Source organism: Eschrichtius robustus, chromosome 15, assembly GCF_028021215.1.
Source record: "Eschrichtius robustus isolate mEscRob2 chromosome 15, mEscRob2.pri, whole genome shotgun sequence".
Classification (NCBI taxonomy): Eukaryota; Metazoa; Chordata; class Mammalia; order Artiodactyla; family Eschrichtiidae; genus Eschrichtius; species Eschrichtius robustus.
Window position 1 is genome coordinate 64183579 of NC_090838.1, and position 24297 is coordinate 64207875.

The following is a 24297-nucleotide window of genomic DNA, read 5'->3' on the forward strand; positions in this document are numbered from 1 at the left end:
ATAAAAATAAAACCCTATCAAATTTAACCTCAACCAAAGTTATCAAGATGGAAGATGGTGAGTACTTTGCAAAAAAAATCATAGCTCTGAAACAAAGAACGTTGATGAAATTAAAGTGTTGCCAGTCTGGCAAGTCTTTAGTAATATGTGTGCCTCGTTACATTTTAAACAGTCTAAATCTTAGAAACCTAAGGAAAATTAGATCTTTTCTTCACTAAAGGAGAAGATTCTTTTTATCCCAATAGAAACAGAATGATTTCAAGTTTTAATACAGAAACAAAACAATCCCAATCCATCCTTTGACTATTAACAGAATGAGGTTTTTTTTTTTTTTTTTTTACTTATCCCATTTTGTCTCCTTTAAACATATTACCCCTCCTCGCCCAACACACACACACATTAAAGAACAGGCAGCACATCAAACTTTTAGCTGGGTTATAAAATGTGTACACCTTCAAGGTTTTTTATTGTGGTTTTCCTTACGTTTTATCCTTATTGGGATAAGGTTCGTGCATTTCTACACTACACTTAACTAAGTCTCAAGTCACAATAAAAACGTATAAAAGTAGTTTCTTTTTAAAGGAAAACTCAAAATAAAATAGTCAAGTACTCTAAGTACTTTCTTCCATTCTCCTATCCAAATTTTAAGGCCTCTGAAACAAACATGAATGAAAATAATGGTTTTTGAGACCCAAAGCTGTCATATTTTTTGGAAGTTCTCCTTTTCTCAGACAAAACCTACATATTAAAATTAATCTGAATGAAGCATTTCAAAATAAAAATCTGCAAGACGATCCTTAGATGCCTTAAAAAAATTATTTGATACACACACGCTAAAAATTTAGATAGGTTTATGTGAATAAAATCCCAAATAAAGATTAAAATAAAGGTTAAAAAATAAAGTCCTTTTAGAAATAACTTTGGTTACTCCCATACCACATATCGTATGATGATTTAAACTGCAATCACGGATTTTGAAAAAATATACATATATATATAATCTTACCTAAAAAAACACTAGCATACAAACTTCAAACTATAAGGTTATCCAAAGTGACACAAATGTTCTAAATCTTAAGGAAGTTTTAGAACACCTCTTCTATTTGTAAAATAAAAGCAGAATAAAACTGATCTGTGATTGCATTATTAGGAAATTTGTTCTGGAAACCTGTTAATAAATTATTGGAAATTCTTAATATCCATCATGCTGTCACCTGAAACAGAGTCGATCATCTTCTTCAGTAAAAGAATAAGTAAACTAATAAACTACAGGTTAGTCCTCACATTCTACAACCAAGTATGGCTCTATGGCAGTAACAGCAGTGGTCACACAGTGCCTCAGATTCAGCTGTGTCCTGAATTTCTCACTCTGAAGGTATTAGGCCAACCTACCTTTGGGACAATTTTATCAGTAGACACAGAAAATAGGTGTCTTTTTATCTTGTTTTCTTAAAGTTTGTATAACTAGTCTATAACAGAAAGCAATGAGATAGCTCTAGCAGTAGATGAAGCAAGAGGGTAACTGTTCTAGAAGAAAAATTTATCTGTCTTTCGATCCAAGCTTCTCAATTAATTCCTGAAGAGGTGCCAACTCACGCCTATCAATCAGATTAAACTCCTAAAATAAAGAAGAAAAATAAAATTTAAAAACAGATCTAAAATTAAAACTCTATAAATGTCATTCAGAGAAGGGCTTCCCAACCCTAGCTTTCTGAAATCCAAAAGAATGATGAAATAATCTCTATGAACATTTTATAATGGGGTCATTTTTACTCCCAGTTTTAAAATACAGGGGACTTAATAAATAAGCAACCATACATGTTAGCATGACCCTGTGTAAAATCAAAATCGTATAATGTTTGCATTTACACAGAAATTATCTGAAAACTATACACTGAACCATTGATAGTGGCCTCATCTGGGGTAGCAGACCTTTTACTTTCGTATATCTATATCTACACTCTATCTATGCCATGCAATAATCTCAGAAGGAAGACAAAGAAGAGAGCACTGTACATTCTCCTTTGTGTGGCACATAGAATTGTGACACACAATATCTACTATAAAGCTACCTGCTTTACAAAGAAAAAAGAAAAAAAAATGAAAAAAAAAAATAAAGAAAAGCTACCTGCTTTCCCTCCAAAATATCTAGAGAGACATATTTATATTTTGCATATAGAATTATATATCTCGAAAGTTAGGCTAACAAGTCCCTATTCTTTGATATCTTTTTCAAACAATGTGAATTATTTTGACTAAAAAGTTCTAATTCCAACTAAGGGCCCATAAGGAAACAGGCCACACCTCTGAAGGGGGTGGTTCTTTTTGAAGTTTCTAGCTGCTGGCTTTGTAAGATTTGGCCTGAAGTGGACTTCTGGAAACTTAACCCAAGATAGTAGCTAATGAGTTCTTCCAAAAGTTTCTCTTTTAGGCATAGACATCTCATGAAACAACCCAACCATAGATGTTTTTCCATGGCATCCCTTTACCCAGCAGTGGCGATGGAACAGGAGGGTATGGACAAGCTTTCTTGAGTGTTTGGTGCTTCTTGTCATATCTTAACCAGAGACCTGGGGCAGGTCTCTCCAGAGGCAAAAGGTCCAAAATGGGGGTAATGGTTTCTATGCTGCTATGCACATCAAAGAAATAAACATGGAAAAGGGAACAAAACACGAGAACCCTGCATGCTTAGCTCTACATCTATAAATAAGTCTCTAAAAATTACTCTATATTAACTACCAATCCAGATATGTCCAGGTCAAAGGACACAAAAGTCAACGCGGTTCAACTTACCTGAACAAAGAAAATAAAGTGCTTAAAGGAGGTGTTGAGGTGGGCCTCCTCCTGCAGCTGCATCACAGAATCAAAGTGCTGGTGATAAATATGGGCATAAACCCTGAACAGACGCTTTAGAATGGTCTTTGCCACAGACATAAAGTTTTTAGGAAATGGGACACCTGTAATATAGGTATGTATCAATCAGTCTTTTATCAATTCAAGAAAAATAAATAGCAGAAAAGTTTAGACGCTGCCATGAGCAACTCCAATACACAAATTCACAAATACAAGCCTATTTCCATTTTTTTTTTTTAAAGGCAACGGAAAAAAAAAAACCCAAACCTAAGTATATGAGGTATCCTCACATACCACACTTTCCCTGACTGCCTTAGAATAGTAGGCACAGGTATCAAGTTATGCAAGATGATGCGGAATCAAAAACAATTTTAGTTGTTTAATACTGGAGAGTTTCTTCCTAAAATTAAATGCAACAAGTTTTTTTTTGGCTGCACCTCGTGGCATGTTGGGATCTTAGTTCCCCAACCAGGGATTGAACCCACGCCCCCTGCATTGGAAGCATGGAGTCTTAACCACTGGACCACAAGGGAAGTCCCGGAGAATAAGTATTTTTGACTATAAATAGAAAATTTTTACTTTTTGCAATTTTTAACTCTAAAAAATTTTTTTTACATAAACACATACACACTCAACCAGGACTGGAAACTCTCCCAAGCAAAAGAAAAAGAAAGGCACACTTTGAGTCATTATTATCTACTGTCTACAAATAAAAAGTATTTCCTCTTCTGAAGTACTCTGAAAAGCCAGTTTTCCTTCTTAAACTAGGAGTCCCCGACTTTTTTTTTTTTTTTTTAATAAACAATGTACTTTTTTAAGAAAAAATTAATTAATTAATTAATTTATGGCTGTGTTAGGTCTTCGTTTCTGTGCGAGGGCTTTCTCTAGTTGTGGCAAGCAGGGGCCACTCTTCATCGCGGTGTGTGGGCCCCTCACTATCGCGGCCTCTCTTTGCGGAGCACAGGCTCCAGACGCGCAGGCTCAGTAATTGTGGCTCACGGGCCCAGTTGCTCCGCGGCATGTGGGATCTTCCCAGACCAGGACTCGAACCCGTGTCCCCTGCATTGGCAGGCAGATTCTCACCCACTGCGCCACCAGGGAAGCCCCCTGACTTTTTATTTAATTTTTTAAAGTGCTATTTTCATTTTCCTATAGTCTAAGAAGGGGAATAATACTTTCTGTAAAGGGAAGGAATGGCACCTCCCTATTTTTCAAAGAAGATAAACACCTCCTTAGAAAAGAACTGGGAGAGGACTTAGTCATCTTTCTCCAAGCAGAGCAGGTGGGGATGTGACTGGTTGCATTCCTGAGAATTTTGGTTGACAAGGCCAATGTTTCTTAGAAAACAGGGACAGGAGAAAGACAACACAACTGGCACTGAGTATAGTTAACAAATACATAAGAAGGCATCTGCTTCCAAAATAACCTAGATTAGTTGGCCTTAAAGGTCTGTTTCACGACACTACTCTTGAACATATTCTTTTCTCTAATCTTTCAGAAAACAAAGGCTGTCACTTTCTCCTTCCCTGCATTTTGTATTCTTTATTTCTCAACCAGTCCTTAATAGCTTGAAATTTAGTATAGTTTGCTCTTGTCAGCTGATTTGTGTGTGTGTGTGTGTGTCCCCATCCCCCACCCCTAGTCTTGGTAACAACTTGCCTTTTCACACATTATTCTGGGGCTTATGGACATGTTTTTTCTGGACTTGGTCTTATATTCATGTACTGAAAAGATGGATTTTTAAGTCAAATCCTTTTTCTCTCAGAATTTGCAAATGGGCCCCATGCTATTAAAAAGAACATTAATAAGTTGGATATATTTGTTTAAAAATGAATAATAAACAGTTTTGTCTAATAAGAATAAATAATTAGCATAAGTAAGATCTGGATAATAGCCTAATGAAGGGGGAAAGAATTCCAGAACATTAGGATAAAATAGTGAAGAATTGGGAAGCCGAGGAAAGACTTTAATAAAGAAATACAAGTGATTTGTTTTAATCTAAGCACTTTCCAAGCTGAATTTAACATTCAAGCACACCCAATACACAATAAAGGATCTATGAGAAAGGAAACAAAAGGTTTTATAGAACGGAAAAGTTGACCAAAAACAAACAGACCAAACATAACAACATGATATAAATTTTTCTCCTTAAAGAGCCTCTGATTAGATTTCAAAAAGGAATCTGCTATGTTCTGAATGTTTGTGTCTCCCTCAAAATCATGTTGAAATTCTAACCCCCTAGATGATGGTACTAAGAGGTGGGGCCTTTGGGGGTGATTAGGTCATAGGGCATCTGCCCGCATGAATAGGATTAGTGCCCTTATAAGAAGAAACTCGACAAAGATGATTTCCCTCTCTGCCATGTGCAGATACAACAAAAACACTGCTTTTTGCTATCTGTAAACCAGGAAGAGGACCTACGACAGAACCTGACCATGCCGGCTCCTGATCTTGGACTTGCAGACTTCAGAACTGTGAGAAATACCTCTCTATTGCTTATAAGCCCTCCAGTCTCTGGTATTTTTTGTTATAGCAGCCCAAACAGACAAGACAGAATCCAACAATATGTTGTTCATAAGATACCCTTATACTGAAAATGACAAGGACCAATCACATCCATGAATACCAATGCCAAAATCTTAATCAAAATAGCAGAAATAAAAAAAATACTCTTGCAGCAGAACATTAAAAAAAAAAATGGAGAAAACCTTATGATCAACAACAGATACTAGAAGAGTATCTGATAAAACCCTATAACCAACTTGATTTTTAAAAATTCACATACCTCTAACCAAAAGCAAGATTCCTACTTAATGCTGAAATACTAGAAGCACTCACATAAAAGTAAACAAGAAAAGGATGTTTGCCATCATCACCATTGATCAGTACTGCTCTGGAAGTACTAGTTACTGCAATTAGATAAGAGTTACACAAGTAGTATATTTATCAGAAAAGAAGAGGTGAAATTAATATTATCTTAGTATGATGTAACTATATACTTTAAAAACTCAAGAAAACAATCCAAAAGAATCAGAACAGTTTTCCTATATACTAAACAATAACCAGTTAGAAACCAGATTATCAATAAAAACATTAAGTGCCTAGGAATAAACTTAAGAAACCTGAAGGACTAGCATAAAGTAAAATACAGAATTTTACAAGAGGAAATAAGAAATAATTAAAAGACATGAATAAATGAATATGAATTGTTCTTGGATAGGAAGACTCAGTATTGTCAAGAGAACGAGAATCCCTACATTAATCTACAAATTGAATGAAATCATAATAAAAATCTCACAGGTTTTTTTTTTTTACTTGCAAAATGTTTCTAAATTCTTTGGAAGAACAAATTTTCCAGAATAGCTGTAAGTATTCTGAAAAAGAAGAGCAAGGAAGAGAGACTAGCCCTACAAGATGTTCAAAGATACATAGCCATGGTAATTAAAACAGTGTGGAATTTCTATAACTATAGATAAAGAGATTAAAAGACTCCAAGATATATGTCAATTTGGTGTACACATATGATAATGAGGGGATAAAAGACACATGTATTCGATAAATGGTACTGGACAAACTAGCATTTATAGTTGGAAAAAAGTAAAGGGAGCATTGAGAAAAAATTCCGACAGAACAAAGATTAAAATAAAATGTAAAAACAAAACCACAAAAGTGCTAAATAAAAGCATGGACAAATATTTTATAATCTGTAAGTAGGAAAATCCCTTCTAATCATTGTATTAAAATCCAGACATCATAAAGGGAAAGATTAATAGGTCAAAATAAGAACATCATACATAGCAAAAAAACCTCATAAACAAGACAATAAGGCAACCCAGGGAAAAAATACACACAACATGCATGACAAAGAGCTAATAACCTTAACATAAAGAAATAGAAAAAGGATATAAACAGAAAACACACAAGGATCAATAAACCAAAAAATGCTCAATGTTATTGATATTTTTTAAAATGTACATTATACTAGAAATGTATTTACCCATATTAGAAAAGATGAAAAACTGAGTAACAACTAGTACTGATGAAGAAACACAGGCAGACACAAACATGGCTGGAAGGAGTATACATTTACAACCTTTTTGGAGAGGAATTTGGCAGTCTTTATTACATTTTCTTATAGTAATAGAGCACTAAAAATACAATAACACATTTACCATTTAAAAAGAAAATTAGTTCTACAACATTAACTCACCAATTTTAGAAGGAAAAAGAGTTTCATCATCAAGTTGATCCTGAACCCAAGTCATCAAATAGTCAATATATTTTGGTGCAGAACATTTGATTGGCTTTTTAATATTAGTACCATCTGCCCAATGATATTCATATCTGGAGAGAAAAAAGTTTTAGTGATAAAGTTTTCAAAAACATGTTGCAACTTGTAATCAAAGTAGGCTCACAGTTTGTCAACAGAAGTTATATATATAGTACTACAGTATAGTATAGTATATATATTTAGTAAATTACCTAAAGTTCTACTGAAGATTACTTGAGAGTTCCCTGTAGAAGTACAGTTGACCCTTGAACAATGTGGGTTTGAACCACACAAGGTCCACTTACATACAGATATTTTTCAATAGTAAATACTACAAGATCCACGGTTGGTTGAATCCGTAGATGCAGAGGAACCATGGATACGGAGGGCCGACCATAAGTTACACTGTATTCTGAAATGTGATGGTAAATGGAAAAGAAAAGGAAGCCAGTGTGACAGCTGGCTGTGCCAGAATCTGTTTTACAACACAGCCCTGAGAAAGACAAAGGAACTGCATTCCTGTCTGTTAGACAGAGGGTGCTGAGGACTGCGTAAGGCGCTGATAGATCCACCACATTCTGAGCTTGTTGGACATTAAGTAATCATCAACAGAGCCAAGATTATAAAACCCTGTTTCTTGGAGATGGTTTTAAAGAAACAATCTTAGGCATGCGTCTTTTTCTACCTCATCTTTGCTGAGCTAGAAATGATTAATAAGACTTAATCAAAACTTCACTGTGTGAAGCATTTAAGCCAAAGATAGAAAGTTTGAGGAATAAAACTTAACACTTCACAAAATAAAAAACATCTCTCCTAAAATAACATAATAAAAATAGGACCCAAACTCATTGGGGCCCTTTTTTTCCTTTACATCTATAGCAAATTCAGAAAGGACTATTTTTTCCCAAGAGGTAAATATCTTGCTACCATCTATCATCACATAAAATCAATCATTTGTTATAGGAAAAAAGGCCGGAAGGACACACTAAAATGTTAATTCCATCACATCTTAACTTTATGGGTGATAAAGAGTTCCATCTCTTTCTCAACATTTCTAGAAATTTATGATAGTCAAAAAAATTTTAATCTAGCATCTTTAAGCCAGATAACTAAAGCAGCACAATTTGGAGGTAACTAACAGTAAATAAGCACAACAAAAAAATCAAATATTAAAGGGTCAACTAAAAACTCTTCCAAGAAATTAATTTAAAAACCAGAAACAGAACCATAAATGTTAATAAAATTGAAAAAAATAACTTTTGTAAAAGCAAGATAAACCTAACTCAAATTTCTTTACTTTCAATCCTACTACTGAATATTCATACTTAATATAATGCAATTATAAAAAATCAAAATACTGGGTACCACATACCAAAGTATTTAATAACTAAAAGCTTATAGGTAAACTTTTTGTTTTCACAAGCAAATGGGTAAGAAAAACAAGTCTTTATTATTTAATTTATATCAATTGGTGATTAGCTTTATTTGGTAATAATTCAAATACCTATATAATAGCCAGTATATGTACCTTGGACCTGCAGACATGACTGGACAGCTTGCTTCAGTGCAGAATTCTGTGATAGTTCCATATAACATGTTGATCTGGTTGAAGAAATCCACAGCTGGAAAGATAATAGCAGAACTGTGTTAAAATGTCTGTGTAAACACAACAAAACATCAGACCTCTCAGTCAGAGGATTCAGCCAAGAATCCTCAGGAGATTCAACAATCCAGGGGCACTATAAATTCTCTTTCTAAGTTGTTACACCTAAGTAAAGTTAACTTTTAATATATATTCACTTTTAATATACTAAGCTTTTAAACAGCCTGTAAGCAGGAAAATAAAATATTAGGGATAATTCTAACGTAATGGTGATTATTACATTAGAATATACAATTTGATCATATACAAGCAAATGAAAAAATCCATAGCTTCTTACCAATCTGGACCAGACAATATCATTTGTGTTGGGAAAGAGAAGAAAAGCGTTGCGGAATATACTTGGAGGGAGGTGTATCAGCTGTGTCAGGCATTTAAAAAATCTAGTTCATCATAAAAAATTGACACCTAGTGCATATTGAGGACATAAAAAAGACAGGAGATAATGTCCCTTCCCCTAGAGTCTCCAGCTAACAAAAGGGACAAAATTAAAAGAGAGGAGTAATACAACATATAAGAAGATAGCATACAAAGGCCAACAATAAGTGCTAGAAGAGTTCAGAGAAAAGGCAACATCTCGAGGAGCTGAGATAGTCAAGGAGTACTTCCTAAAGGAGCTTCAGCTAGATCTGGAAGAAAACAGAAGAGGAAGGGGGTAAGAAATGAACTTAACTGAGTGAAACATATTACTCTGTGCAAAGAGAACCACATAAGCCTTGGCAAGCTTTTTTAAAAATGTCTTAGTTCCCCGTCTAAAAGACTACCTAAAAAATCAACTAGGGCTTTTCCAAATTTCTTAGAAAACAAATCAATATTCCACCATGTCAAAAGGAATTTTATACAAACTCCCTCACTTATAAACCTTCCTCTTAAATTAGTCATGTTTCTAAGAAAGTAATACTTAGGCATTCAATATTCATTCAAAACAAAGAGTGTGCCCAGATGGTGTGCTGGTTTATGATCTGTTCTCAAAATATGGTCCAGAGATCCCCTGTTTCAGAGGGGAATCTGTGAGGTCAGAAACATTTAATTGCTCTGAATTTTCACTCTCTCTCAGGAGGCACAGTGGAGTTGTCCAGAGGCTCCATGATGTATGACATCACAACAGACTGAATGCAGAAGCAGATATGAGAATCCAGCCAACCTCCTATTAAGTCAGACATTAAATAAGATTTGCAAACCTGTAAAACAATGCCACACTTCTCACTAAAATTTATTTTGGAAAATAGTCATTTTTCATAAAAATATATTTATGTTAACATGTATTTTAAAATAAGTATTTAAGCTTGCTCAATTTTAATTTCTAACACAGTATCACTAAATATAAGCCACATAATTAAAAGCCCTTTAAGGTTCTCAATAATTTTTAAGAGAATAAAGGGATCCTGGAACCAAAAGGTTTGAGAACAGTTGATTAGAGCAATAAGTCTCAAAGAAAAATCAAAAGCTGAAGAAGGCCAACAGATGCCTTCAGAATAAAAGATGATATACAGATGGCCAACAGGCACATGAAAAGATGTTCAACATCGCTAATTAAAATGCGTATCAAAACTACAATGAGGTACCACCTCACACCAGTCAGAATGGCCATCATTAAAAAGCCTACAAATAATAAATGCTGGAGAGGAAGTGGAGAAAAGGGAAACCTCCTACACCGTTGGTGGGAATGTATCAATAAATTGGTACAGCCACTGTGGAAAACAGTATGGAGGTTCCTCAGAAAACTAAAAATAGAGTTACCACATGATCCAGCAACCCCACTCCTGGGCATATATCCGGACAAAACTATAACTCAAAAACATACATGCACCCCTATGTTCATAGCAGCACTATTCACAATAGCCAAGACATCGAAACAACTTAAATGTCCATCAACAGATGAATGGATAAGGATGTGGTACATATATACAATGGAATATTGCTCAGCCATAAAAAAAGAACGGAATATGGGACTTCCCTGGTGGTCCAGTGGTTGAGACTCTGCACTCTCAATGCAGGGGGGCATGGGTTCAATCCCTGGTCAGGGAACTGAGATCCCACATGCCTCACAGTGCAGCCAAAAAAAAAAGAACGAAATAATGCCATTTGCAGCAATGTGGATGGACCTAGAGATTATCATACTAAGTGAAGTAAGTCAGAAAGAGAAAGACGAATACCATATGACATCACTTACATGTGAAATCTAAAATATGACACAGGGGCTTCCCTGGTGGCACAGTGGTTAGGAATCCGCCTGCCCAGTGCAGCGGACATGGGTTCGATCCCTGGTCCAGGAAGATCCCACATGCTGCGGAGCAACTAAGCTCGTGTGCCACAGCTACTGAGCCTGCGCTCTAGAGCCCGTGAGCCACAACTACTGAGCCCACGTGCCACAACTAATGAAGCCCCCACGCCTAGAGCCCGTGCTCTGCAACAAGAGAAGCCACCAGGATGAGAAGCCCTCACACCACACGAAGAGCAGCCCCCGCTCACTGAAACTAGAGAAAGCCCACGCACAGCAACCGAAGACCCAATGAAGCCAAAAATAAACAAATAAAATCAATAAATTAAAAAAATAAAAATTTAAAAATAAAATATGACACAAATGAACCTATTTATGAATCAGAAACAGAATCATGGACATAGAGGACAGACTGGTGGTTGCCAAGGGGGAAGGGGTTGGGGGAGGGATGGAGTGGGAGGCTGGGGTTAGCAGATGTAAGCTTTTATATATAGAATGGATAAACAACAAGGTCCTACTGTATAGCACAGAGAACTATATTCAATATCCTATGGTAAACCATAATGAAAACGAACATAAAAAAAAGATGTATGTATATGTATAACTGAATCACTTTGCTGTATAGCAGTAATTAACACAACACTGTAAATCAACTGTACTTCAATTTAAGAAAAATCAAAAAAAAGAATAAAAGATAATAATTTGAATAAGGTTACAAAAAGGGGTATTTTCTGAATAGATAATATGTCACATGGTTCACATGCCAAAAGATAGATAAAAATATACAGTAAAGGGGCTTCCCTGGTGGCGCAGTGGTTGAGAGTCTGCCTGCCAATGCAGGGGACACGGGTTTGAGCCCTGGTCTGGGAAGATCTCACATGCCGCGGAGCAACTAGGCCTGTGAGCCACAATTACTGAGCCTGCGCGTCTGGAGCCTGTGCTCCGCAACAAGAGAGGCCGCGATAGTGAGAGGCCCGCGCACCGTGATGAAGAGTGGCCCCCACTTGCCGCAACTAGAGAAAGCCCTTGCACAGAAACGAAGACCCAAAACAGCCATAAATAAATAAATAAATAAATAAATAAATAATTTTAAAAAAAATGATCTCCGATCTAATCAGAGATCAGAAGAAAAAAAATATATATATATATACAGTAAAAAATCTAAGTTCCAACCACTCCAACTTCCCCCCTACACACAGGTAACTACTATACTAATTTTTTCTGTGTCTTGCCCCCTAAGTTTCTTTATCCCATCTAACACAAAAGATAACACATTACATAGTTCTACACCTGATTTTTTTTTCTCTTAGTAATATGAATAATGGCTTTTTAATGAGTTGAGAAAAATAAAATTTTTCTTAATGTGGCTACTAGAAAATTTTAAATTCCATTTGTAGCTCACAGTATATTTCTATTGGACCACACTGACCAAGGCAATGATTATCAACAGTTGAATACCACATAAAAAGACAACTAGACATTATGGAAATATCTACACTGTTGGAAGTATATACCACCACCTACGAAGTAGTCTTAAACAAAATCAAACCTGAATCTGATCAAAGCTCCAAATCTGTTCTAACATGGTAGCCACTAGACACACAGGGCAATTTACGTTAAAATGAAGTTAAATTTAAAATTCGTTTCCAGCAACCGTAGACACATTTCAAGTGCTAAATGGCCACAGTGAAGATATACAACATTTGCCTAATCACAGAAAGTTCTCTTGGACAGTGCTGCTCTAGATTTAACATTTACAGGAAATAAAAGAGCGAGATAATGGACGCCCTGGGGATGTTATCAGCAAAATTCATTCTGTAGAAAACAAACTGGTTTCTTCAACAACAACAAAAATAGCAAGGAAAAATAACTGCAGTGAGGGGCAACCTGTGAATTAAGAGATTCAAGAAACATATGTACAGAGCTTGTTGGATCCTGATTTAAACCAACTATATATTTTTATTCTTTACTTTCATAAAAATATTTATTTGGTCTCTCCAGCTCTTAGTTGCGGCATGCAGGATCTAGTTCCCCGACCAGGGATTGAACCCGGGCCCCCTGCAGTGGGAGCGCGGGAGTCTTAACCACTGGACCACCAGGGAACTCCCCTTATATTTTTTAAAAAAGAAACATTTATAGGACAATCAGAGGAAATGTGAACATTAACTGGATATTTGATAACATAAAGGAATGATGGCACTGTCATTACCTTTAAACGGGGAAGTTCTTATCTTTTAGATACTGAAATATTTATAGATAAAATAATATGTCTGGGATTTGCTTCAAAATAATCAGGGTAGTGTACAGAAGCAGCACAATTGGCCATGAATTGATAACTGTTGAAGCTAGATAATGGATACCTGGGAATTCATTCGACTTGTTTCTCTACTTCTGTATGTTTGAAATTTTCCATTAAAAAGTTTTAAAGATTCCTGGAACAACTAAAATTCCTAATGGACTTAAACCCTATCATCCAGAACTGATCTCATCTCAGAAATGATAGACACTAATATTCAAATCTCTAGCCTCAGCATATCCTTCCATGTCATGCCCTTACTTCTTGAATTCAGAGTGACTTTCAGCTCATGGGTCCCTCTGTTTTCTCCCAATCTCTCAATTTTCTTCTGACTACTGCTAACTCACAATAATCAAGTGACTGACCATAGCAACTGTACTTGACTTTTCTGTATACACAGGCAGATGAAAGCTGCTGGGAGTCGGGGCACAACTATGAAGATGGATCCCTACAAAGTCATGTCCACCACAGGTAGAATCTTTGTATTTATCAATCTTTCATTTGACCTTACTCAGCAATTCAGACCATTTTCCTCAGAGATCACCCCAAAGTACTCTTCATTTCTCCTCAGGTCTCTCTATTTAACCACACAAGCTACAATCAGGTAAACTCTGAAGAGAACACACTTTGGATGTATTTGTACTTACATGTTTCTTTACAGATAATCTGTTTTACTAGGACAGCTACACCCATAAGAAAATTCATTAACAAAAAGATTTTAGCAAAATCTTCTTATAAACCAGTAAAGTTGAAAGTTATTAAAAACTTACTGTTAACCGCAATCCATTCATTGAGGTCCTCTCCCTCTGGCAACATAACAGCTTGTCTCAGATTCCCACTTCCTAGAGTTGCTTCTGCATGTTTTAAGAGTTCATACTGATGAGATCCTTCAGGGATATTCTTCTTTGGTTTGAATGTTTTAGAAGAGCGGCTACTACTGTTAGGTTAAAAGTAAAAGTACATCAATTTTTAGGACCAGAAGCAGATTGACAATTTTAGGCATATCAATTGTTTTGAAATTAAAAAATATTCCCTGAAAAGTGCCAAGATGGGGGGTAGGGGAGGAGAGAATAAACACAATAAAAGAAAGAGTTAAATTTTTTCCCCTACATAGAAACAGGATTAGCAGCACAATTTCACATAGAAGGCAATTTTACTATGCCTCATGAAGCAGTCTGGTGTAACAGAAAGGGCACCTTAACCAAAAGAAGAAAAAACCTGGATTCTAGTTCTTGATCTGCCACTAACTCTGTGACTGCCTGAGAAACCTAACCTCCTTTGGCCTCAATTTTCACCTAATAGTGCTGTGAGGGTGTTAGCTCTAAGGTTCGTATAGCTCAAAAATCCAGTTTTCTGTATCAAAATATTTGTGATGCCATCAAAGCAAACCAGAGAAGTAGCACTAACATTTTAGAGTTTATAGCGGGGAAAATAAATGAGACAACTGGTTCTGGGGTTGGGGGGGGGGGGGAAATAAGTTTTTATTCCTATCTCACACCATGCATAAGGAAGGTCTTCCTAACATGACACAAAGCCCAGAAAAAATGGACAGCTTTCTAACCGTAACAATTAAAACTTCAATAATTCAGAACAAGGAGACAAGTAGCAAAAAAAAAGTACTTGCAACGTAAGTATTAACTAAATTATAAAGGGCTTTTATGATCTGTTAAGAAAAAGGCAAAGAATGCTTTAGAAAAATGGGCTAAGGAGATGAATACACAATTCAGAAAGAAAAACACAATGACAAATGAACATATGAAAAGCTGTTCAATTAAAATTAGATTTATTTTTCCTTAACCTGAGTGTCAGAAATCAGAACAATTACATTAAATGTGGGCTAGGGTAGAGCGAAGTTAGTACTTTAATTCACTAATGGTCAAAGTGCATTAACATTTTAAGAGGGCAACACGGCAATATCTATTAACACTGAAATGCTTCTCAATCCATCCCTTCTACTTCTAGGTGTCTCTCCTCGATATGGATAAGGATGTGTTTCCCAAGATTGTTTTTAACAGCGAAAGACCTGGAAATGATCCTAAAGCTTACTGGTAGAGGAATGAATAACTATGACACATCTACATCATGGAATACCATACAGTAGTTAAGAATAACAAGATAGCTCTTAGATAGCCTCAACCACCAGAGGGCAGACAACAGAAGCAAGAAAAACTACAATCCTGCAGCCTGTGGACCAAAAACCACAGTTACAGAAAGATAGAGAAGATGAAAAGGCAGAGGGCTATGTACCAGATGAAGGAACAAGAAAAAACCCCAGAAAAACAACTAAATGAAGTGGAGATAGGCAACCTTCCAGAAAAAGAATTCAGAATAATGATAGTGAAGATGATCCAGGACCTCGGAATAAGAATGGAGGCAAAGATTGAGAAGATGCAAGAAATGATTAACAAAGACCTAGAAGAATTAAAGAACAAACAAACAGAGATGACCAATACAATAACTGAAATGAAAACTACACTAGAAGGAATCAATAGCAGAATAACTGAGGCAGAAGAACGGATAAGTGACCTGGAAGACAGAATGGTGGAATTCACTGCTGCGGAACAGACTAAAGAAAAAAGAATGAAAAGAAATGAAGACAGCCTAAGAGACCTCTGGGACAACATTAAACGCAACAACATTCGCATTATAGGGGTCCCAGAAGGAGAAGAGAGAGAGAAAGGACCCGAGAAAATATTTGAAGAGATTATAGTCGAAAACTTCCCTAACATGGGAAAGGAAATAGCCACCCAAGTCCAGGAAGCGCAGAGAGTCCCATACAGAATAAACCCAAGGAGAAACACGCCGAGACACATAGTAATCAAAGTGGCAAAAATTAAAGACAAAGAAAAATTATTGAAAGCAGCAAGGGAAAAACGACAAATAACATACAAGGGAACTCCCATAAGGTTAACAGCTGATTTCTCAGCAGAAACTCTGCAAGCCAGAAGGGAGTGGCATGATATACTTAAAGTGATGAAAGGGAAGAACCTACAACCAAGATTACTCTACCCGGCAAGGATCTCATTTAGATTTGATGGAGAAATCAAAAGCTTTACAGACAAGCAAAAGCTAAGAGAATTCAGCACCACCAAACCAGCTCTACAACAAATGCTAAAGGAACTTCTCTAAGTGGGAAACACAAGAGAAGAAAAGGACCTACAAAAACAAACCCAAAACAATTAAGAAAATGGTCATAGGAACATACATATCGATAATTACCTTAAACGTGAATGGTTTAAATGCCCCAACCAAAAGACATAGACTGGCTGAATGGATACAAAAACAAGACCCATATATATGCTGTCTACAAGAGACCCACTTTAGACCTAGGGACACATACAGACTGAAAGTGAGGGGATGGAAAAAGATATTCCATGCAAATGGAAATCAAAAGAAAGCTGGAGTAGCTATACTCATATCAGATAAAATAGACTTTAAAATAAAGAATGTTACAAGAGACAAGGAAGGACACTACATAATGATCCAGGGATCAATCCAAGAAGAAGATATAACAATTATAAATATATATGCACCCAACATAGGAGCACCTCAATACATAAGGCAACTGCTAACAGCTATAAAAGAGGAAATTGACAGTAACACAATAATAGTGGGGGACTTTAACACTTCACTTACACCAATGGACAGATCATCCAAAATGAAAATAAATAAGGAAACAGAAGCTTTAAATGACACAATAGACCAGATAGATTTAATTGATATATATAGGACATTCCATCCAAAAACAGCAGATTACACGTTCTTCTCAAGTGCGCACGGAACATTCTCCAGGATAGATCACATCTTGGGTCACAAATCAAGCCTCAGTAAATTTAAGAAAATTGAAATCATATCAAGCATCTTTTCTGACCACAACGCGATGAGATTAGAAATGAATTACAGGGAAAAAAACGTAAAAAAGACAAACACATGGAGGCTAAACAATACGTTACTAAATAACCAAGAGATCACTGTAGAAATCAAAGAGGAAATCAAAAAATACCTAGAGACAAATGACAATGAAAACACGACGACCCAAAACCTATGGGATGCAGCAAAAGCAGTTCTAAGAGGGAAGTTTATAGCTATACAAGCCTACCTAAAGAAACAAGAAAAATCTCAAGTAAACAATCTAACCTTACACCTAAAGAAACTAGAGAAAGAAGAACAAACAAAACCCAAAGTTAGCAGAAGGAAAGAAATCATAAAGATCAGAGCAGAAATAAATGAAATAGAAACAAAGAAAACAATAGCAAAGATCAATAAAACTAAAAGTTGGTTCTTTGAGAAGATAAACAAAATTGATAAGCCATTAGCCAGACTCATCAAGAAAAAGAGGGAGAGGACTCAAATCAATAAAATCAGAAATGAAAAAGGAGAAGTTACAACAGACACCGCAGAAATACAAAGCATCCTAAGAGACTACTACAAGCAACTTTATGCCAATAAAATGGACAACCTGGAAGAAATGGACAAATTCTTAGAAAGGTATAACCTTCCAAGACTGAACCAGGAAGAAACAGAAAATATGAACAGACCAATCACAAGTAATGAAATTGAAACTGTGATTAAAAATCTTCCAACAAACAAAAGTCCAGGACCAGATGGCTTCACAGGTGAATTCTATCAAACATTTAGAGAAGAGCTAACACCCATCCTTCTCAAACTCTTCCAAAAAATTGCAGAGGAAGGAACACTCCCAAACTCATTCTATGAGGCCACCATCACCCTGATACCAAAACCAGACAAAGACACTACAAAAAAAGAAAATTACAGACCAGTATCACTGATGAATATAGATGCAAAAATCCTCAACAAAATACTAGCAAACAGAATCCAACAACACATTAAAAGGATCATACACCACGATCAAGTGGGATTTATCCCAGGGATGCAAGGATTCTTCAATATATGCAAATCAATCAATGTGATACACCATATTAACAAATTGAAGAATAAAAACCATATGATCATCTCAATAGATGCAGAAAAAGCTTTTGACAAAATTCAACACCCATTTCTGATAAAAACTCTCCAGAAAGTGGGCATAGAGGGAACCTACCTCAACATAATAAAGGCCATATATGACAAACCCACAGCAAACATCATTCTCAATGGTGAAAAACTGAAAGCATTTCCTCTAAGATCAGGAACGAGACAAGGATGTCCACTCTCACCACTATTATTCAACATAGTTCTGGAAGTCCTAGCCACGGCAATCAGAGAAGAAAAAGAAATAAAAGGAATACAAATTGGAAAAGAAGAAGTAAAACTGTCACTGTTTGCGGATGACATGATACTATACATAGAGAATCCTAAAACTGCCACCAGAAAACTGCTAGAGCTAATTAATGAATATGGTAAAGTTGCAGGATACAAAATTAATGCACAGAAATCTCTTGCATTCCTATACACTAATGATGAAAAATCTGAAAGAGAAATTATGGAAACACTCTCATTTACCATTGCAACAAAAAGAATAAAATACCTAGGAATAAACCTACCTAGGGAGACAAAAGACCTGTATGCAGAAAACTATAAGACACTGATGAAAGAAATTAAAGATGATACCAACAGATGGAGAGATATACCATGTTCTTGGCTTGGAAGAATCAACATTGTGAAAATGAGTATACTACCCAAAGCAATCTACAGATTCAATGCAATCCCTATCAAATTACCAATGGCATTTTTCACGGAGCTAGAACAAATCATCTTAAAATTTGTATGGAGACACAAAAGACCCCGAATAGCCAAAGCAGTCTTGAGGCAAAAAAATGGAGCTGGAGGAATCAGACTCCCTGACTTCAGACTATACTACAAAGCTACAGTAATCAAGACAATATGGTACTGGCACAAAAACAGAAACATAGATCAATGGAACAAGATAGAAAGCCCAGAGATAAACCCACGCACCTATGGTCAACTAATCTATGACAAAGGAGGCAAAGATATACAATGGAGAAAAGACAGTCTCTTCAATAAGTGGTGCTGGGAAAACTGGACAGCTACATGTAAAAGAATGAAATTAGAATACTCCCTAATACCATACACAAAAATAAACTCAAAATGGATTAGAGACCTAAATATAAGACTGGACACTATAAAACTCTTAGAGGAAAACATAGGAAGAACACTCTTTGACATAAATCACAGCAAGATCTTTTTTGATCCACCTCCGAGAGTAATGGAAATAAAAACAAAAATAAACAAGTGGGACCTAATGAAACTTCAAAGCTTTTGCACAGCAAAGGAAACCATAAACAAGACGAAAAGACAACCCTCAGAATGGGAGAAAATATTTGCAAATGAATCAACGGACAAAGGATTAATCTCCAAAATATATAAACAGCTCATTCAGCTCAATATCAAAGAAACAAACACCCCAATCCAAAAATGGGCAGAAGACCTAAATAGACATTTCTCCAAAGAAGACATACAGACGGCCACGAAGCACATGAAAAGATGCTCAACATCACTAATTATTAGAGAAATGCAAATCAAAACTACAATGAGGTATCACCTCACTCCTGTTAGAATGGGCATCATCAGAAAATCTACAAACAACAAATGCTGGAGAGGGTGTGGAGAAAAGGGAACCCTCTTGCACTGTTGGTGGGAATGTAAATTGATACAGCCACTATGGAGAACAATATGGAAGTTCCTTAAAAAACTAAAAATAGAATTACTATATGACCCAGCAATCCCACTACTGGGCATATACCCAGAGAAAACCGTAATTCAAAAAGACACATGCACCCGAATGTTCATTGCAGCACTATTTACAATAGCCAGGTCATGGAAGCAACCTAAATGCCCATCAGCAGACGAATGGATAAAGAAGTTGTGGTACATATATACAATGGAATATTACTCAGCCATAAAAAGGAACGAAATTGAGTCATTTGTTGAGAAGTGGATGGATCTAGAGACTGTCATACAGAGTGAAGTAAGTCAGAAAGAGAAAAACAAATATCGTATATTAATGCATGTATGTGGAACCTAGAAAAATGGTACAGATGAGCCAGTTTGCAGGGCAGAAGTTGAGACACAGATGTAGAGAATGGACATATGGACACCAAGGGGGGAAAACTGCGGTGAGGTGGGGATGGTGGTGTGCTGAATTGGGCGATTGGGATTGACATGTATACACTGATGTGTATAAAATTGATGCCTAATAAGAACCTGCAGTATAAAAAAACAAACAAAACAACTAATACTAAACTTTCATTGGGTTATTTGTATGGAAATATGTTAATATAAATGTTTCAGAAAAAAAAAAAAAAAAGAATAACAAGATAGAGGTACTTGTATTCACACCGATAGATCTCAATACATGGTTAAACATATTACAGAATGAAATACACAGCAGAAGCCCATTTTATAAACGCATAGAAAGTGTCGCCCATCAAACTGATAGTGGTGATTACTTCTAGGAAGGGGAAGGGAATGAAACTGAGGACTTTCACTTCACCTGAGTAATCTGAATTTTAAATGAGACTGATTATGAAGTAAAAAGGAGTTATGAAAACAATAAAAATCAAATATGGAAAGTTTGTGTTTAACATGATAAAGAGCTAAATTTAATAAGGAAGTACTAAATTAGAGGGAATGGCCCTTTCAATAGAAACAAGCTGTGAATGACAGGTAGCTAAATATTTTCCGTACTTAGCAAGAAATGATGTCTCAAGGTTCAGTATGATTTTCATCTAAATTAAGACTTTTGTGCTTCAAATGGTACCATCAAGACAGTGAAAAGAATCTACAAAGTAGGAGAAAATATTGCAAATCATAGGGATAAGGGACTTGTATCCAGGATAAAGAATTTTTACAACTTAAAACCAAAAAGACAACTCCATTTAAAAAACGGTCAAAGGATCTGAATAGACATTACTCCAAAGAAGATACACAAATGGCCAATAAGCACACGAAAAGATGCTCAACATCAATAGTCATTAAGGAAATGGCAATTAATATCACCGTGAGGTACCATTTCACATCCACTTAGGATGGCTATAATCAAAAATGCAATTAACAAGTGCTAGGGAGGGTGTGGGGAAATTGAAACTCATATAGTGCTGGTGGGAAGACAAAATGGTGCAGTGCTTTGAAAAAGTCTGGCAGTTCCTCAAAAGGTTAAACATAGTTACCATACAACCAGGCAATTCCCAAGAGAAAGGAACACATACGTACATCCAAGTTCATAGCAGTATTATTCATAATAACCAAAAGTGGAAACTCAAATGTCCATCAACAAAACAAAGTTTAAAAGAAATAAACAGCCTCACATTTAGGTCCAAAAAGCAAATAAGAACTGTGCATCCACAAACAAAGCACTAACAGAAAAAAAAGACTGGGGTGGGGGTGGTTTCTAGTAATATGTAAATTTACAATTAAAATATAAATCATAAAGATTTTTTGATATGGTAATCATACTCTGAAGACTATACGCTTAAAAAAATAATCCAAAGGAGGGGAAAAGCGATTTAGACAAAGATAGTCTCAGCAGTCTTATTTTATAATAGCAAAATGGTAGAAAGAATCCAAACTTCTCACAATAAGAAACGGGGTAAACTCTGGTTATGAAACACTATTTTAGATGTCAAGTATGTGGGTGATGCCCATAACTGAAAATGGATGATTTATTCGCTCACACAATACATATTTTTAAGCAACATGCTAGGTAAAGAGAGCCACCTGAGAAAAATAAGGTGCTAGAGCAATGCTTCTCAAACCTTAATGTCATTAAGAATCATCAGAGAATTTACAAACTTTCCCATTGAAGGCTCATTTGGGCCCAGACGTTATCTCTAAAATCGGATTCTACTGAGTTAAAAAGAAGTTAGTTAATTATACAAATTCACAAAGTGGGCTGAATCAGAATTGGATGCAAGGCCCGCAGCTTAACTTCAGCGGCACTCCCATATATTCCTGGGGCGGCATTTTTCCGCGGGGGTAATTTAATACTGACGATAATAAAGCTGGACGTACGGTGGAGTAAAAAGCTAAGTCAGCATGGATCGTTACTAAAAGGCTCGAGACTCGAGACAAATTGAGACCCCCAGATCGTCCCTCTGCCCTCAGGTGCCCTCGGGCGGAAAAGTCTGGAGGCACTACCGGCCTCGGGGCCTTTCTACTCCCTAACCTTCTCACTCCGCTTCCTTTGCCTCGACCTTCATCTCCCTCTGCTTCTGCCCACATCCAAGCCTCCCCCGTGACCCCGAGCGCGGGCAAAGCAAGCGCCGGGCACCCGACCCCGGCCCCGGGGACCCGCCCTCGCCTCAGGCGTCCGTCCGCCCCTCCCGGGCCTCGGCCCTCAGCCCTGGAGCCCTCGACCGGGCCACACTCACAAGAGGAAGCTCATCTTCTATCCTCGGAGGGGAGGGGAGGGGCCGCTGGCCCCTGCCGCGGACAGGATTCGGAGCCCACGCGGGACCGAGGGGGAGCGGAAGGTCCTCAGCCAGCGGACAGCGGAAGCCCGCGCCGCCGCTGCTCCGAGCCGGGATCGAGCCGTGGCAAGCAGGTGAGAGCAACTGCACCGGCCTCGCCCCCCTCCCCCACCTTACAGACCCAAAATGCGGAAGCAACAAAATCTCGCGAGCTAAGGCTTCGTTCTGCTCCTCCCCGCTGAGAGGGTCTCGAGAGGCCCCTTTTCGCACCGCCCGCTCCTCCGCCTCAGCCAATCAGCAGCCTCTAGGCCGGGACTTCCGCTCCCGGAGGCGTGGTGGAATTGCGGTCTTCGGACTGGAAGAGCGGCTGAGCTTGTGCGTGGTTCGAATTGTTGCTAATGTCTTGCCGGTTCCATCTCCCTAGGTGTTAAGGGGCCTCTGTGAGAGCAAAAATTTTTTTAATTTTTTTTTTCCCGCCGTGCTGTGCTACTTGCGGAATCTTAGTTCCCCAACCAGGGATGGAACCCAGGCCCACGGCAGTGAAATGGCCGAGTCTTAACCACTGGACGGCAAGGGAATTACCCAAAATTTTTTTTAAATTTTAATTTGATTTTTAAGTTGAGCTCTAACTCACATAGCATAAAATTCACCCTTTTAAAAAGTACGCTCCTGTGTTTTTTTGTGTGTGTGTGTGTATTAACAGAGTTGTGCAACAATAGCCATTATCTGATTCTAGAACATTTTTTTCCATCACCCCAAAAAGAAACCGGTACCCATTCGCAGTCCTCATGCCTCCCTCCTCCCAACCCCTAGCAACAACTAGTGTACCTTCTTTTTATATGAATTTGCCTAATCTGGATATTTCATGTAAGTGGAACCACACAATATGTAGTGTTTTGTGTCTGGCTTCTTTCACTTATGTTTTTCAGATTCATCCATGTTGTAGCATGTATCAGTACTTCATTCTTTTTTATGGACGAACACTATTCCATTGTATGAATATACCATGTTTTGTTTATCCATTCATCTGTTGATGGACATTTGGGTTGTTTCCACTTTTTGGCTATTATGAATACTGTTGCTACGAACATTCCTGTACTGGTTTTTGTGTGGATGAATGTGTTCTTTTCTTTTGGGTATATGCCTAGGAGTGGCTGGGTCATATGGTAACTATATGTTTAAACTTTGGGGTAACTGACAGATTGTTTTCCAAATTGGCCGCACCATTTTACATTCCCACAGGCCAATATCTGAGGGTTCTGATATTTCCACATCCTTGATAGCATTTGCTATTATGTATTTTTCTGATTATAGCCATCCTAGTGGGTGTGAAGTGGTATCTCTTGATTCTGATTTGCATTTCCCTGTTGGCTGATGTTGAGAATCTATTCATGTGCTTATTGGCCTTTGAAACAAATACATTTTTATCTTCCTTTAAGTTACCTCAGGCACCCAAAAGACCATCTGAAAAAGGGTCCTGGTCCAGTAACAATCTTCATCCACTATCTCCACAACATTACCATTTCTTTTGTTCCTCAACACCAGTCAGTCCACATTCTGCAGGGTGCCTGCCCTCCCACAGAAAATACTCTCACCAAGCTCTCCAGT

General features: G+C 37.1%; 1 protein-coding gene across 1 annotated transcript; it reads right to left on the reverse strand.

Moving 5' to 3' along the window:
- Positions 1 to 424: 424 nt before the first annotated feature.
- MOB1A (MOB kinase activator 1A) lies at positions 425 to 22885 on the reverse strand. The gene is made up of 6 exons (XM_068564485.1): positions 22651 to 22885; positions 14071 to 14237; positions 8652 to 8745; positions 7064 to 7197; positions 2794 to 2957; positions 425 to 1618 (listed from the first exon to the last, which is right to left on the reverse strand). The coding sequence occupies exons 1-6, from the start codon at positions 22662 to 22664 to the stop codon at positions 1541 to 1543; spliced, it is 651 nt and encodes a 216-aa protein (XP_068420586.1). The 5' UTR covers positions 22665 to 22885; the 3' UTR covers positions 425 to 1540.
- Between the last annotated feature and the right edge of the window lie 1412 nt (positions 22886 to 24297).